The 17,688-nt window shown below is 36.2% G+C and overlaps 3 protein-coding genes across 3 annotated transcripts; all 3 read left to right on the top strand.

Annotated features, from left to right (window-relative positions):
• The first annotated feature begins 798 nt into the window (after positions 1-798).
• On the top strand, positions 799-3,115 carry LOC113727734 (putative pectinesterase/pectinesterase inhibitor 22). Its single transcript, XM_027252054.2, has 2 exons — positions 799-1,784; positions 2,237-3,115. The coding sequence occupies exons 1-2, from the start codon at positions 806-808 to the stop codon at positions 2,905-2,907; spliced, it is 1,650 nt and encodes a 549-aa protein (XP_027107855.1). The 5' UTR covers positions 799-805; the 3' UTR covers positions 2,908-3,115.
• Positions 3,116-8,680: 5,565 nt separating this feature from the next.
• On the top strand, positions 8,681-11,552 carry LOC113727733 (pectinesterase-like). The gene is made up of 2 exons (XM_027252053.2): positions 8,681-9,650; positions 10,657-11,552. Exons 1-2 carry the CDS (start codon positions 8,705-8,707, stop codon positions 11,346-11,348), a joined length of 1,638 nt encoding a protein of 545 aa, XP_027107854.1. The 5' UTR covers positions 8,681-8,704; the 3' UTR covers positions 11,349-11,552.
• A 2,785-nt stretch (positions 11,553-14,337) lies between these two features.
• LOC113727732 (pectinesterase-like) lies at positions 14,338-17,033 on the top strand. Its single transcript, XM_027252052.2, has 2 exons — positions 14,338-15,353; positions 16,180-17,033. Exons 1-2 carry the CDS (start codon positions 14,351-14,353, stop codon positions 16,878-16,880), a joined length of 1,704 nt encoding a protein of 567 aa, XP_027107853.1. The 5' UTR covers positions 14,338-14,350; the 3' UTR covers positions 16,881-17,033.
• The last annotated feature ends 655 nt before the right edge of the window (positions 17,034-17,688 follow it).

Genomic DNA, 17,688 nt, shown 5'->3' with positions numbered 1-17,688 from the left:
AATTAAAGAGATAGAAGAAGTAGGCAAGCTATTCAATTAATTAGAGAGAGAAGAAAAGAAGTAATTGGTGGGTAATGGGGCCAACAAAATCAATGAAAATATATAAGATTAACTATCGAGAGTAATGTTGGTATTTGGAAAAATATTGCTCTAATAAGAAGATGATCCCTTTGACAGTATTGCCAGCCAAACTTGTGATTGTACATATGGAAGTTCTAATGCTTGTGGCATGTAAAATCACTTAAACAGATTGTATGACTAATCTAGAACATAATTTGCATTACAAAATCACTTTTTTTTTGGGTGGTTTTTTAGCTCTCCTGGAACTGTTACGCAGTTTTGCACCCCTTAACTATATACCTTTCCTTAGACTCCATTCCCCCACCACCCTCCTCTCCCCACACAACTTACACACATAAAAGCACATAGTTTATGACATTGCAAAATTCTAATGCTGGTCAAGACAAAAGATTTAGGAATATAGTTCTTAAAGAGCAGCAATTAGCTAACTTTACATGAACATTTACAGTAGCGTCACGTTTAGCTCCAGAATCCCTGAAAAATTCTGATAGAAGCAGACTACTTAGCTTCCAAGACATAAACAGTGAAGAATATTTGATCCCATAGTATGCAAGGAAGCATAACTTGTACTCTGTTACTTGCAAAAGCATAGTTTTCCAAGCATGAGTGAAGAGATAGATATTCCTTGTCTTTCGTATCAAAGAATCTAAGAATTCTCTAAATGAATGCATATTATATTGCCGATCTACCTGTAAAACAGGCAATGCCAGCCACGTTCTTCACCATGCAACACCCTAGTAAAACAATGGCATTTTCCAATGTTGTTCTTTTTCTTCTCATTCTTTTACCTTGCGGGTCCAAAGTTCAATCCCAAGAAACCAGTGCTTATCCAAAAGATCAAAACCACCAGGGCTTTGAGACCATGATGACACAAGCTTGTCAACATGTTGATGATCAGACTTCATGTCTCGCCAACCTGCAATCTAGGCTGGACACTTGGAGCCAACAAAATCCCATCTCAGTCCTCAAAGCTGCCCTGGAGAACACGCTCAATGAGGCAAGATTAGCGGTTGATTCACTCACAAAATTCAGTACACTCTCGGTGAGTTATCGCGAGCAAATTGCAATAGATGACTGCAAAGAGCTTCTTGATTTTTCAGTCTCCGAGCTAGCATGGTCTTTAGCAGAAATGAACAGGATTAGATCCGGCGTCAAGAATTCTCACTATGAAGGAAATCTAAAGGCGTGGCTCAGCGCTGCGTTGAGCAATCAAGACACATGCCTGGAAGGATTCGAGGGCACGGACCGGCGTCTTGAGCGGTTTGTTAGGGGAAGTCTAACACAAGTTACCCAACTAATTAGCAATGTTTTGAGTTTGTACACTAGACTGCACAGTCTACCTTTTAAGCCACCAAGAAATAGTCCTAATGACACTAGTGAAAGCGTGGATTTTCCAGAGTGGATGACTGAGGGAGATCAAGAAATAGTTTCTGCTAGTCCAAAAGGGATGCATGTTGATTCCGTTGTTGCATTGGATGGGAGTGGGCATTATCGTTCTATAGCTCAAGCAATATATGAGGCTCCTAGCTATAGTATTAGGAGGTACATCATATATGTGAAGAGAGGAGTTTACCATGAAAATATTGACATGAGGAAGAAAAAGACTAATATCATGCTTGTGGGAGATGGAATTGGGCAAACTGTGATCACTGGTAACCGAAATTTCATGCAAGGATGGACAACTTTCAGGACAGCTACTGTTGGTACGTAATACTCTGTTTATATGGTTCTTCAAAACTTTGAACCTTTGCTATTTCTATGAGCTATTATACACTTAAATACACGTTAGTTTTCATTAAATATTTTTTCTTGAATAAGGTGAGGCCAAAAGGATTCTTTTTCCTATTATTTTACTACAGGAAAAGGCCAACGGATTGCCATATGGTATAGTAACAATCAAAACAACAACTTGGTTTTTCTAAGAAAAGAAAACAGCCAAAAGGAACAAAAAAAAAAAAAAAAGTGTACATTCAAATGATCAGCTCCTTTTCTTTCTCCAATTTAAAATTTCTTTTGACTATCCAAAGGTGACCTATACGGAATGAACTTAGATATGTTCATTGGTGTTAACTTTCAATTTAACAAGCTACAAATTTCGATCAATTTCATTCATAAAAGTTATTCGGTGATGACAATCAATTTGTATTTCATGCAGCTGTTTCCGGCAAGGGATTTATAGCCAGAGACATATCATTTCGTAACACTGCCGGACCGGAAAACCATCAAGGAGTGGCACTCCGAGTCGACTCCGACCAATCGGCCTTCTTCCGGTGCAGCATGGAGGGGCATCAGGACACCCTATACATCCACTCCCTCCGCCAATTCTACCGGGAATGCAGCATCTATGGCACCATAGACTTCATCTTTGGCAATGGTGCAGCTGTTCTTCAAAACTGCAAAATATTCACAGGTAATCCCTTACCCCTCCAAAAAGTAACCATCACAGCCCAAGGCCGCAAAAGCCCAGATCAAAGCACTGGATTTATCATTCAAGATAGTTTGGTCTACGCGACGAGGCCCACTTATTTAGGCCGGCCTTGGAAACAATTTTCAAGAACGGTGTTCATGAACACCTACATGAGTTCTATGGTCCAGCCTAGAGGTTGGCTGGAGTGGAGTGGGAACTTTGCATTGGGTACTTTGTGGTTTGGAGAGTATAGGAATTATGGGCCAGGTGCATCTCTAGCAGGCAGGGTTAAATGGCCTGGCTATCACATCATTAAGGATGCTTCTGCCGCCGGTTACTTCACGGTTGGGCGGTTCATTGATGGGCGGTCTTGGTTGCCGAGCACTGGGATCAAGTTCACAGAGGGTTTGACCAACTAAACACTAGTATCTATTCCTAAGATGTACAATAATGATGGGCTATATTGGTTGCCAGCCAGTGTTGTAGTGCTAGCCCTTGACGGTTTGATCTAGGGAAGTTGTTTTAAGTATTTATTTATAGGGAAGTTGTTTTATTTATTGTTTAAAAAAATTATAAAGACCTCCACATGAATGGCTATACAAAGGAATAATTTTTTGTTTTTGATAATTTTAGAATTTGCTTAATGCCATGTGTTACACTTCAAAGGAGGCGAAGAAGAACGCTTGAAATCGTCTGTCCCTGATTTTGTCTCTGTTCCGTCCTTGTTTAACTGTCACGTGTATTGATTGATTAATAGTTTTTAAAATTCTATTCTGCATAAGTCCAGCAATCAATAACTTTTAGGATTCTATTAGAGAATAAATTCAGCAGCACAATACAAGCAGCAGTTGAATGAAAACGGAACAGAGACAAAATTCGTAACAGAAGATTTGAAGCTGAGGTTCCCGAGGGTAAATGGCTGAAAACATATAGTAAGTTAATAACTTAGCGAAGGTTCAACCGGCAGGCTCGACCGAGGCAGTATTCTTTAGGCCGGTGGAAGTACCCCTTTTTACACCATCGCTTTGCTTCCCATTTCCAATTCTGCTTTAGAAATTTGACCGGACCAACCAAGGTATATTTGTAAAAGAATAATGCTTAAATGGAAGGGACACAAAAAAAAAGGGGTATGCTATTACTATATGAGTCAAATTTATACAGAATTAAAGTAGTTGTTTCACATTCTCAATCCTCGAATAGTACCTAACTTGCGTCTTCCCTTGGATTAAGAAGTCCCAAGTCATCGCTTGGCTACAAAACTACGTCCTTCAAGAATCCATTTTCTGCAAGTGTGGCTTCTTAGAAGTTGGCTGCATTCTGGTTTTCTTCAACATATAATCTGAATGGTATCAAAAACTTATTCAATCTTATCTTTTGGTGGAATCAAGCTTCATTCATTAATGTTCGCGTTTTTCCCGTTCACAAGAGATAATTCAATCTAACCAACTTGCAATATCGAAGTTGATCTCTCCACCAAGAAATGCCAACTCAACTCAATTGAGTTGACTTCGATTGCATCCAAATTAAGGAACTATTTGTCGTTTGACTTGAAAAGCAGGACATTATTGAACATCAAAATTTCCTAATTTGTATTTCCTTACCTCTCTTAATGTTAATTTTGTTATGACAGCAACCAACAGATCTTCCAGCTCTTTGATTTTGAAGCACGACTTTTATCTTATTACGAAGGGTTTTTTTTAACGATTGTCTATTGGGTACTGTTTAACGCACCTAAATTTCATCTAACTTATCATATATATATATATATATATATATATATATATATACACGTACTAATAATTCGTATCTTCCCTTCTATTTATATACTTTCCTTAATTAACCTTGCTTCTCTGAAAATCTAATATCTGAAGTATATTTTAAAGAATGCTTGTCTAGACAGAGCTTGCTACAAAACTAGTATGCCTTTTGGTTGGTGTACCACTAATTTTGGATTGAGTTGCTAGTCGTCCTGGTACCAGAACATGGTAAAGGAAGGATACGAAGCCCGGTCGGTTGTGAATAACAACCATTCGTAACAGTATAATATTTTTTTTGAATAAGGTGTAACTTTATGTGAATTACTTGTAAAACTTAACAATAATTATTACATATGGGACTCATATGAATAGTAACAGAATATCACACATCCGTTATAAGGATGTATAAAAAGTTTATATACAATTACAAAACGTTTAAAAAATGCTACACGGTTAATAGATGAACCGTCCCTTCCCCGCGTATGTAAAGGGAAAATGCACAGCTGTTAGCTTTGTATGTAGCCAAACATTAAATCAAAACACTATCTTAATCCGAGTCAATGTAAGCAATGTTTTGAGGGGAAAAGATTGAACTGTTTGAGATCTTTGATTAGACGGTCTAACTAAAATATATACCTTTTGAAATTTCTAATTACTGTCGGTGGGAGCTTGGAACTTCCGTACTTTACGGACGTAGTGCAAATAAACAATTAGGCGTATGCTTAGCCAATAGCCAGTGAGCCTGGTTACTGCTAAAACCTATTTTTGAATGACTAAGTAAATGAGGGAAAAGAACCGGTATAGCTAATTTATCTTCCCCTGTTTCTCAATTTCTGTATTTTTGGGGGAAAATCTTTATTTTATTTGTAGGAAGTTTTTAAATTGATTTTTAGTGGCGGAATCATGTTCAGTCCACGCACCTCTTCATTTTTTTTTTTTGATAGAAACTATAGCATAAGCTGTAAAAAATTTAAAAATTTTAGTATTACCTCACTTTTGTCTGAATTTTGATAATATCCCCTATTACCCCAAGATTGTCCCCTAAAAGTAATGAATTTTTTTACAACTTCCCTCAATATTTTCATAATGAAACATTGAACTTAAAACATATAACAGGCTCCTACTTTTTGCATTTCCAATGAATGTTATTTACTTACTGAACTTTTCTTAATATTCAACCATATGAATTATAGGTGAAGGAAAACATTCATTCGATAATTCTTTCTATTCGCCTTTGTATTCGATTTATCATTTGCTTACCTTTCGTTAACTTGCTATTTATCTTCACATTTTAATGTCCAGTGAAATGCTTAAGGTGCGTTTGATAAAATTGAAATATGAAATATGAATTTATTAAATTATTGAATTATTAAGTACTAAATATGATAAATTTGAATGTATATCATATTCAGCGATAAATAAATAGTTCATCACTTATTTTTTGGGAGTAAGTTTTACCTAAAAAATTTAGTACCATTTAATTAATTCAGATGTTCAATTTTTAGTTATCAAACACGCGCGTTTGAACATGTTAAGATTTGAATCTGTTAAATTTTTTAAATACTGAATTGCATTATCAAACAGGGTCTTAGTTTTGAGATCGTATGACAAGAAGAATTGAATTTTAGCTACTAGAACCAATAGGTCAATTGCCAGTCTTGTAAATACGTGCACTTTCAAAGTTTTTTGCTTATATTTGATCGAGGTAAATCAATATGCTCTTAACTATTTTTTTTCCCTCAAAATCAACATCTACTTTAGCCGAACTATATTTAGTCTTGACCGAATAAAGGTTGTAAGAAAACAAAAAAGAATCGAGAATTCCTAATCAGCTGCCAAATTCAAATTTGACATGTTTGCTTGATAGCAGCTGCCCATATAGACCAAGTCCTTTTGGGTCACCTCCTCTTTATTTCCGCTGTTTGCCATTTTTTATTCCCATCTCTCGAAGGTGGGACAATTAATTAGCAACACGCTTTTTGGAGAATTGGAACCTTCAACATTCATTCATTGCTAAAGGGTCCTAATTCACTAAAGAAGTCCATGAGATCAAGATCAAATTTTTGAAGCAACACCTTTTTTTTTCCCTTTTTCAAAATGTCATAATATCATTAAAATCTATATTAATGACAGAAGTTATATCATTAATTAATCATATCATTCATGCATAGGTATCAAAACACAGATATAAGAGAATGGGTACTATAGACCTGAAGCTATGCCTCATTAATTGGCGAAGAATTGACAACACAGTCATGTTTTGTATTCTATTCTAATTTGACCACGCAAAGCAACAGTTGTTAAAACTTAGACATAAGTGATATCTAGTCGGGGGAAGAAGAAGAAGAAGAAGAAGAGAGAGGAAAGAAAAGAAAAAGAAAAGAAAGAGAAAGAAAGAGAAAGAGAAAAAAAAAAAAGAAAAGGAAAAAAAAGTTTTTCATCTTAACAAATTTTTCCAAAAAACTTCTACAGTGCACTATAGTAAAGTTTTAGACAAACTTCTAAAAGACTCAGGTTCCAAACGGGGCTTTTGATTCCCCTTCTCTCTTGTATAGAGTAGAAATAGGTATAAAGTCGAATCTATCGTGTCAGAAAAAAAAAAGGATATCTAGTGATCGAAAATGGGTCGGTGAAGTGGTTAGCTTTTAGTACATTAATTAATTCATTTTAAGATGGAAATCATGCAAACCAATTGTTTTAATACATTTTGAGCTATTCGTTATCCATCAAAATGGCTTTCCGCTCCCTATTGTGGTCGGGGCACGAAATTTTCTTTATTTCATCTTTGACATAGCCAAAAATCTGGAGTATGCTTTTTATTTTTGTGACTACGATTTTGTTTTGATGCATTTCCTTTGGGTTCCTCAAACCTTTTGTTATCAATCAAGATGCATTTCCTGTGGCATACGTAAAGCATCCCTCTCTAAGTTGGCTAGCCTACAAATGTAACAAATGCTTAATGCCATGATTTAAAAACCTGTATCACTAGCTCAATAAATTTAAGGGTACATTACAAATAACACTTATGTGGTCTTGTCTGTTGTCACGTGACCCCTTAACGTTTGAAAATATCTACTTTAATTTCTTGTGATGTCATGTAAAATGAAAATTTAATGGAAAATAGTCTCTATAATATTGTTAGTTAAACTATCAATATTCACCATTTCTTAAACATTAAATCGATCAATGGCCTAATGATTTTACATAAAAGCATAGAAGAATTATGTAGACAAATACAAAAAGTATAAGGGGAAGGGGTGAAATGGATGCTCATGCAAATCATGTGAGATTAAGTAGATATTATGATTCCATCTAACGGAATGTTCATGCAAATCACGTGAGGTTAAGTGGATATTATGATTCCATCTCACGCCATTTTAGAGCGCGTTTGTTCAATTAGTATAATCTATGGTGCTTTCCGTCCATTTTTCACTATACTTAGAACTACACGGGAGCTATATGACTATTTTAAAATCTTAAGAGAGTCATGTACTATTATATAAAACTATAAGGGAATTACACGTAATTTACCCTAAAATTTAAATCCAGTCATTAGTATTCCAGCACAAAGAACATTTTCAGTCGATTATATATCCCAAATCTTTCCGAGTCACACTATGCCTATCTATTTGTGCTATGAGAGGCATTTAAAGGTAAAGGTAAAGTGAGATCTTACTTCTGAATGGGTGGAAGGACCGGCAAAACTTTAGAGATATATCTAATCTTACAACCAAATCTGCGGAACACGTCTGTCGTCCGCGGCGGCTTGCTATTGGATCCCACGTTAATACATGCTACATGTTTGTCCTACTCTTTCTTGCAACTTTTTCAAGATTTGGCCAATGTATTCTTGTTCCTTAATTTCTAACAACTCCGCTTTGGCTTTAGCATAGATTAGTTATTTATTATACCATATAGCATCTTAATCAGCCACGAGGTTTGTCTTTTGTCACAGTTCTTTGGAAAAAAACCTCAACTTGTCAGATTACAGTATGTAAAACAAGCCTTAAATGTTCCTTTATGTTCCCTTGTTCTGTTAAAACGCGGTTTGTTACAGGAAGACTCTAGCGCAGCCTTGGAAGATCAATATCCATTCTCCAAAACCTGCAGACAGATTCCCAGTTAGAACCTGCGTTAGGTACTAACCAGTCAGATTCTCAACCTGGATAACAGCTTCACATATTGTGGAAAAATGGAGAGAGTAAAATACTCATAGAATTCGGAGGAAAGAGAATTTTTATTGACTTCCAACCCTTCGCGTAAATTAAGACCTAAACACGGTTTCAAATTTCAAGAAAGACAGATTTACAGCTAACATCTTGACTTGTACTGTATGTTTGAAATTTTTTAGTTCCATGAATCTCTTTCGATTTCTTTTTCTATATATATAGGTTTCAGTGCTGCATAAAATTCATAGTCTTGAAAATTAGGCAATTCGCTTGTGTCATTTTCAGTAACCATGAAAACCATGCAATCCAAAACTTGTATTATTTTCGCTTTACTTCTCATCTTTTCTTTCGTCTTCACAATCCATGCATCTTCTCCACCACCACCTTCAACTCCTTCCAATCCACAAACCGTTTGTAGCTATACTCCATTCCCTTACTTCTGCAGATCCACACTACCAAACAATCGATCCGCGACCATACATGATTATGGTCGATATTCTGTCTATCATTCTCTGTCCATGACAAACAATTTTCTCTCATTAGTCAACAGATATCTCAGGCTTCGGTTTGCTTTCACCGAAAGCACGATTCGAGCTCTTCAAGATTGCCAAACTCTAGCTAGCTTAAGCAGGGATTTCTTGTCGAATACCATTCAATCCATTGGTTCCACAACAACCCTTCAAAGCTCCCAAGCTGATTATATGCAAACATTGCTTAGTGCCACATTAACCAACTACCAAACTTGCTTAGATGGCCTAAAAGAAACAACTTCTTCCTCAAGTGTTAGAAGTGCATTTTTAGCTCCACTGACTAATGGGAGTATGTCTTATAGTGTCTCTTTAGCCCTTTTCATGCGTGGCTGGGGTCATTACAGAAATTCAGCAGGAAGGTCGCTAAGTGAATTGAATTCTGATAAATCTTTTGGGTGGGGAAGAAGACTCCTGCAGCAAATTGGGAATAATAATGTCAAGGTGAATCAGATGGTGGTTGTGGATCCAAATGGGAATGGAACTTTCACTACCATTAGTGATGCTGTAGCTGCAGCTCCCAATAATACGGCCGCCGGCAAGGGCTACTTCATGATTTACGTGGTTGCTGGAGTTTATGAAGAGTATGTCACAATTGCTAGTAACAAAAAGTATATTATGTTGGTTGGAGATGGGATCAACCAGACGATAATTACGGGGAACAGAAGCGTGGTTGATGGTTGGACTACATTTAATTCTGCAACATTCGGTAAGTATTCATATTCTAGCTTCTAGCTAACAGAATATCTTCTACTATTTTTTATGCCTATTTATCCAATCTCTAGCAAGCCAAGAAGCTTGAACCGTCATGACAAGTTGTGTCAATTTATGTGGGAGAAGATTATTAACTAATTTTTTGAGAGCATTTGCCAAACCATATTCTTGTGCATTTCCTACAGGTTCTTTATTCGCAAGTTAGAAATTTCTTTTTTGAAAAAATAATGCAGTAAAATAGAACATAATTGGATTGCTTCATAGTTTGACTTGTTTCAATTTAATTTGGAAAACACAAGGCAGCTGCAACGATGGATGTGCTTTAAAATTTTTTTGGAAATGTTCAAAGCTTAAATGGTTACACGTTTCGCTTCAAGAACATGCCAAACATCAACATCTCTGTTGGGTGCTGCTAAAAAATTGATTCAGCTGGTAGCTAGATTTGAAAAACTTTGATCTGGTTTTCTGGATTCAGTATCGAGTACACTAAACTAGTATATCAAGTTAATTAGTTGACCGTAAAAGTGTGCCACAGCCGTCATTTTATGTACTAAAATTTAGTATTTTATCACCATATTACTACTTGGAAGTTTGAAACTTCACGTCATGAGTCAATCACATCTATTAATTACTCCGTAAGAATTGACTAATGTAATTGTTATCATTTTTTTTTCTTTTTTTGGGGTTGGTAATGTAATTGTTGCTTTCCAAGCTTTTTTTTTCTTCGTTTAATTTTGAAAGGGCTACAATGAATAGCATCTAAGCTAGGGCAGTGCATAGGCACACTCTCTAGATTCTTTTAATTGTAGGGTGAAGGGTTCGAACCCTGACCTAAAATCTAGAGAGAGACTTTAAATCCTTTATAGTGATCAATTTACCGTTAACAAGTTGATTGTTTTCCAAACGTTTGTCCTTAGAAACTGTTTCATCTAAATAATTGCATGATAATATTTATTATTTGTTGAAATCTAAATAAATATACTCGTGTTGTGTACACACAGCTGTGACTGGGCAAGGGTTTGTTGGGATGAACATAACCATTCGGAACACAGCAGGAGCAGTAAAGCACCAAGCAGTGGCGGTGCGAAATGGTGCAGATTTGTCCACCTTTTACAACTGCAGTTTTGAAGGGTATCAAGACACGTTATATACACATTCCCTAAGGCAATTTTACAAGCAATGCGACGTTTATGGAACAGTAGACTTTATATTCGGCAATGCAGCAGTTGTTTTTCAAAATTGCAATCTCTATCCTCGTCTTCCAATGCAAGGACAATTCAATGCGATCACTGCACAAGGTAGAACAGATATAAACCAGAACACAGGGACTTCTATACAGAATTGCAACATCATGGCAGCCCCAGACTTGGCTTCGAGTAACGGGACGACTAAGACATATCTTGGACGACCCTGGAAAGAGTATTCAAGAACTGTTTACATGCAATCATTCCTGGGGAGCCTGATTGATCCTGCCGGCTGGACTCCATGGTCAGGGGACTTTGCACTGAGCACATTGTATTATGCTGAGTACGACAATTCAGGCCCCGGATCTGATACTACCAACAGGGTTACATGGCCTGGTTACCATGTCATAAATGCGGCTGATGCAGCTAACTTCACTGTTGCCAATTTCATATTAGGGGATAATTGGTTACCCCAGACAGGAGTAACCTATACCAGCGGTTTGCTATAATTGCCACTTGTCCAAGACTTCTATACACTGCAACTCTTGATTCTTTATAAGATTTTTTTTCAATATCAGGATATTCAAATTTTCACAAGACGTTGTGTTGATGCAAATATGTAACTAGCTAGTGCAACTCGCTGGCTTTATAGAATTAGTTTTTTTCTTGTATTTATGTATCGGGTGATAAAGAATTTTTGAGTTGTTATTTCATCTATTATTGTATTTTCATATATGTTATGGGAAATGTTAAGTTGCATTATCTTTTTGCAGTATTGCTTGAATTAGACTACTAGTATGGGCTTGATAATTTGAGCATCCATTTATTATTAGGCAAAAGGGAAATCAACAGGTATTACGTTTGCCGGATCTGATTCTCCTGCTGCAATGTTTAGAAGATTAGCACTAGCTGCAACAGTTTTGGCACCTGTGGCACAAAGGAATAGCAGGATATGCCGTTACCACTGAACAAGTTGCTGCTGCTATCAACCAAGAGGTTCAATTGACTCTGGTGTCATGGACTTGAGCTCCCAGAACTCATGGAAACTAGCTACTGGTCCTGGCAGGGGGGTGATCTCAAGAGTGTTTGCAAAGCTAGTTGTAGGAATAGCTTTTGTTTGTGTATTTTTTAGCAGTTTTATTCTTGTACTCAGTAGTCTAGTGCTGTGTTGTAGATTTAGTAAGAGTATATCCTCCCTTGTAAAGCTTACTGATACATCAATAAAATGGTTATTATGTTAAAAAAAAAAAGATTTTACTTTATTTGGAAACGAAGTGAATCAAACCTTTGTCAATTATTTTAGTACACACCTTCTGTCTTCTGATGTTATTTTCTGCCTTTCATTGTATACAATGAAAATGTTTGTCCTATCATCACAGATATATATATGCAAATTGGTCCATAAAGTATTGAGTAGTCTTACAATCATTTCAACCCACAAACTTGAACGTGGCTAAAGGGCATATATGAAACAAAAGCTTTAAAGCTTTTGAGTGAAGTTTACCATGCATAAAATGTACTAATTTCAAAGTGCGTAAACAATTAAAAACTTATGGGACCAAAGGAGTATACTCATACATACCTTACTAGTGACGATTGCATGGCCACCTTCTTTATCCCTCATCTTTGTATGTGTAAAATTATGACAGTCTAGAGTATACCTGGCAATTGGGTGGGTTGCGCGGGTTAATATTGAATTTTTATTTAAATGGGTTACATCCAACCCGCTCAATTTTAGATTAGATTAATTTTGAGTTGGATCATATTGGGTTATCTTAAACCCATGACCCAATATATTAATTAATAGATTTTAATACATAAACTCTCTCAAATATATTTTCACATACCAAAAAAAAAATTTTAAGTAGATGTCCCAACACAAATACCCAAACCGCCCAAAAAAAGATTTTATGCTTATATTTTCACAAAGAAAGTATGGTAATTTTGGATTTATGTAGTTTTTACATATTGAGAATGCGATTTATAAAAACAAAAATCTTTTAGCATGAATGAGTTATGTGGTAGTTATTAAGCACCGAGGGCACAAGTAGTTGTAAGTTAACCTTAACGTCTCAAAATTAATTTCGAATTTAATAATGTTCAAATTCTTTATACTGCACATTTTGATGACAATAATATAAATGAAAAAAAGTCACATTGTAGCTAAATATTTAACTCATAAATGCAAATTAATTTTTTTGTCACGATGAATCTGGCAATTATTCTAACACATCTGGCCTTTTCCATATCTAGGGTAATACCCTATTAAGTATGTAACCAAGGAATTAAAAAAAGGCCAAGTAAAAAAATTTTAACTTGCTTGGCGAATTATGTTATAATCACAGAAGATGTTTATAGCAAAAAATAATAAAAAAAAGTCTATAGTTGATGCTTTTGAGTAACTATTCACCCTTTTAAGATTGTGTTGATTATTCACTCGATTCAATTAGTACAAGTTGGGTAATGTGTGCTCAACACAAATACCCAAACCTCCCAATATATATGTGGGTTTTTATTATCCAACCCAAAATTGACTCAATACCCAACTTACCCAAGCCAACCTGTCAAATTAGCGGGTGGGTTGGGTGGGTTGTTGGGTTTTGGGCATAATTATCTGGTCTAGTCTAGAGCAACTCTTCTCTTATTCTAGCTCTATAAATCATCGAGTGCAAGGCAAACATATAAGAGATGATATATACTGTAAATATTTGCAAGAAGAAGCTATTTAATCAAATAACTGTGGAAAGCGTACATCTTAAACCCTTGGAAACATAGCGGCTGATGAATGAGTCACGAATCCAATTATCCTCTGCCTCACCTTCTTAACCTCCACTCTTCTAGATGTTGAAAAATTTGTCCCGTAAGGCAGACTTGTTGACAACTTGACATATTTGGGCAATCAAATGCAACTGTTACCAACTTGACATTAGCCGATTTTAGATCATTAAAGCACAGCAATTGCTAGTTTTTCTAAACTCGAATCCCCATAATGTTTACACAAATACTAGTATTATTTGAACCCTGAATTGCCGCAGCCCCAATCTGATTAGCTGAACATGAAACTTCTGAAATTTATGGCCCTTTAATTACTTCAACTTGTGTTCTTGCATGTGAGTTCATGAAAATTTTTATGGGGGGTTGTTTGACATTTTGATCTAGCTAATTGCTCAAAGGCTAAGCCGTGTTGATTTTTTCTTGCGGTTGCATTGGACTTTGACTTTTACAATACTATTAACTTTTTTCTTGGGTCCATGTTACACTAGTACAAGTACAAATTTGATCAAGAACCACTTCTAATTAAAATGCACGATTGGAATTTTGTTAGGTAAAGAAGATCTTGATCTATGTCAAAGAAAATGCAAACCTGTTCGTGACAGTGTGGCCTCCAAAAGTCAAGTCAGCACCAAGTTCACCCAGCCAAGTTGATCATATTTTTATAGCCCTCCTGCCTATAAAACTCCTGCAGTGGCATACCATTTGTCACAACATCTGATAACCCTCTGAATTGAGTATGGAGAAAATGTCCATGTCTACTTTCTTAAGTTGCACTACTCTCCTGTTGCTCATCAGTGTAATTTGTTCCATCTCATTTCCTCATGTCCATGCATCTTCTTCTTCTCCCTCAAAACCTACTTCATCTGATGCCCTATGTGACCTGACTCCGTACTCAACTTTCTGTAAATCTCAATTCCCTCAAAACAAATCTACCAACATACATGACCATGGCAGGCTGTCTATTCAGAAATCCCTTTCAACATCCACAGTCCTACTTTCAGCAATCAACCGTCATTTAAGTTCCAAAAGTTCATTATTGTCTCAAACCGCAGTTTTTGCTCTTCAAGATTGCCAAGATCTTGTTACTACAAATGTGGATTTGTTGTCAAATATTCTCCAAACTATAAAAAATAGCGATGGCCTCCAGGGTTCTCAATATGAGGACTCCAATACATGGCTTAGCGCAACCATAACCTGTCTACAAACTTGTTTGGACGGACTGAAAGCTGTACTATCAGCCTCACCCGTTGCCAGTGAGCTTTCACCTTCACTCACCGATGGGAGCATGCTAAGTGGGGTGTCTCTTGCTCTTCTCAAGTATGGCTGGAAACCATCTACCGGTAAATCCAGATTGCTTGGAGAGTTATTTCATTTGTCTATGGCAAAATATGCTAGAAAGAGCTTGTGGAATGCTAAGTTTTATGAGTCAACAAATGGAAGAAAGCTCCTACAAATTGGTGGTATGAGTGTTAACATAACCAAAACTGTTGTGGTGAACCCTGATGGAAGTGGCAATTACATTACCATTAATGATGCCATTTTGGCAGCTCCAAACAACACTAAAGCTGGCAAGGGGTACTACCTGATTCGTGTAGTTGCTGGAGTTTACCAAGAGTACATTTCTATTGCTAGTAACAAAAAGTATTTGATGATGGTTGGCGATGGTATAAACAAGACAATTATCACCGGTAATCATAGCGTGGATGATGGATGGACAACCTTCGATTCTCCAACATTTGGTAACACTATTACTCCATTTTACTTCTCTTTAGGAATCAAATTATTATTCTTTTTTTTTTTTTGGAGAATTAACTCCCTAAACAAATACACAATCCTCTGATATGTTAGTAACTCAGTTCTAATATAGTACTTCATGCTGTGACAGCGATACCTTTCCCTGAGGAGTACTTTATTCTAAGGTTTTTGCTTTTAAAAATGTATAAAAGGAATTTTACACCTTTTAATCAGCATTATAGAATGTAATTGGCACTTACATCTCACTATTTAAGATTCCGAACAGGATCATTTGTGATTAATACATACTGAAAAGTAGTATTTGGAATTCACATTTTCAGACTTTCCATTGCAATATATTAGTTCCATTCCAATATTTTATGACAAAACAAGAGAAATGCATACAGCGCATTTTACTTGGGTACCTCATTTGTTTCTTTTCAATCACACATTTTGATCTGGTTAAAATCGTCCTCCTTTTTCGTTAAGTGTAAGCTTGGATTCATTTGGCTGGCTGACTTTGTACAGGAAAGGGTGGATAATTTTATACTTGAAGAATTCATAATGGTATTGGACTTTGCAGTTCATGAAGCTGAAATCCATTATAGGATTAAAAATTTAAAAGACAAGTCAAAACTTATGCTATAGTTTGATGAACAAATGCTTTTCAGGATAAAAGTTTTTCATCCTGTTGTCTGAAACTCTCACCATGTATACACGTTTGAGTAATATTCTGTGCTGGTGAGGTATCTTGTGGAGGATCATTTTAATTAGTAATCAAAACTACGTAATGCCACCTACTAACACGTCTAAAAATAATATTTCTTGCAGCTGTAACTGCTCAAGGATTTGTTGCAATGAACATTACCTTCCGTAACACGGCCGGAGCAATAAAACACCAAGCAGTGGCTCTTCGAAGTGGTGCCGATCTTTCGACATTTTATAAGTGCAGTTTTGAAGGTTACCAAGATACTCTCTACACTCATTCCATGAGGCAATTTTACAGAGAATGCGACATTTATGGTACTGTAGACTACATATTTGGAAATGCAGCAGTGGTTCTCCAAATGTGTAACATATATTCAAGGCTTCCTGTGCAAGGCCAGTTTAACACCATTACTGCTCAAGGAAAAGTTGACATAAACCAAAATACTGGTACATCTATCCAGGATTGCAACATTTTGGCCGCGAGGGACTTAGCTTTGAGCAATGCGACTGTGAACACATATCTTGGACGACCCTGGAAGAATTATTCCACAACGGTTGTTATGGAATCGTTCATGGATAAATTGATCAATCCTGCTGGTTGGGCACCATGGTCCGGGGATTTTGCGCTGAGTACATTGTATTATGCTGAGTACAATAATACAGGTCCGGGATCAAAGACTACCAAGAGGGTTACATGGCCTGGCTATCATGTCATCACAAAATCATCTGATGTTTCTAATTTTACTGTGTCCAACTTCATATCTGGAGACTCCTGGTTGCCTGCCACTGGAGTTCCTTATCTTGGTGGCTTTTTGCATTCATAAAGATTTCTCAATCCGAGGTCTCTTATTTTCTTGGAGCAGCTTAAAGATTAGTAAAACAAGAACCAGCTAATGGTCGGATACTTGTCAGTGTCTTAATTAATATTCCTGGCGTTTTAAAACGTTCAGCTAGCTAAATGAATTGTGGATTATTCACATTGGACAATCTCACACTAATCACTTGAAGGTTTTTGTTGTAATCTCCCCTGAGTTATTCAGTAACCTGCGAGGGGTCTCAATGTCTTATGACAAACCCCTAACCAGATTTGATGATTATTGTCTTTTGCGCAAAACCTTCGACGAATCTACCAATGGCTACAATCTGGAAAAGCCCAAATGCAGCAATGTTCACAAGGAAACGAGAATGAGACTTTCGTAAGGTCAACTACATGGATGGGATAATACATCTATAATGCAAGCAGAAATACATAGCTGATTTTTCACGTGATAGGCAACGAGTAAAGATGATCAAGATTGGGAGATAACGTTGACCGGTGACGAAACTAGAAAAATTTACTTTGAGGGCGAAATGCATACACATATAAACTTTAGACTTGATATAAAATTCTTTGAATTTTTTTCGAGGCAAAATATCATTTATAAGGAAAATTTTGAAAACTTACAAATTTTCAAGGGGAGAAAAGACAAATTTCTGAAATTTGAGGTGTTGTTCCAAAAGTAACTCTTAGATCTTAAAAATTCAATTTAACACTTAAATTTAATGGGTTAAGATCTTAATATATTCATATGCATTGGATAACTAAAATTAGAATATCTGAATTAATTAAATACTACTGAATTTTTTAGCCAA

Source organism: Coffea arabica, chromosome 2c (assembly GCF_036785885.1).
Source record: "Coffea arabica cultivar ET-39 chromosome 2c, Coffea Arabica ET-39 HiFi, whole genome shotgun sequence".
NCBI classification, from domain to species: Eukaryota; Viridiplantae; Streptophyta; class Magnoliopsida; order Gentianales; family Rubiaceae; genus Coffea; species Coffea arabica.
Note: the sequence above shows the minus strand (reverse complement) of the source record. Positions and strands in the feature narration are given on the sequence as shown.

Excerpts from the sequence above, each read along its gene's own strand:
- LOC113727734 (XM_027252054.2), top strand. The coding sequence starts at position 806 with ATGCAACACCCTAGTAAAACAATGGCATTTTCCAATGTTGTTCTTTTT. Across the intron at positions 1,785-2,236 it reads TTTCAGGACAGCTACTGTTG|CTGTTTCCGGCAAGGGATTT; the intron begins GTACGTAATACT and ends TATTTCATGCAG.
- LOC113727733 (XM_027252053.2), top strand. The coding sequence starts at position 8,705 with ATGAAAACCATGCAATCCAAAACTTGTATTATTTTCGCTTTACTTCTC. Across the intron at positions 9,651-10,656 it reads ATTTAATTCTGCAACATTCG|CTGTGACTGGGCAAGGGTTT; the intron begins GTAAGTATTCAT and ends GTGTACACACAG.
- LOC113727732 (XM_027252052.2), top strand. The coding sequence starts at position 14,351 with ATGGAGAAAATGTCCATGTCTACTTTCTTAAGTTGCACTACTCTCCTG. Across the intron at positions 15,354-16,179 it reads CTTCGATTCTCCAACATTTG|CTGTAACTGCTCAAGGATTT; the intron begins GTAACACTATTA and ends TATTTCTTGCAG.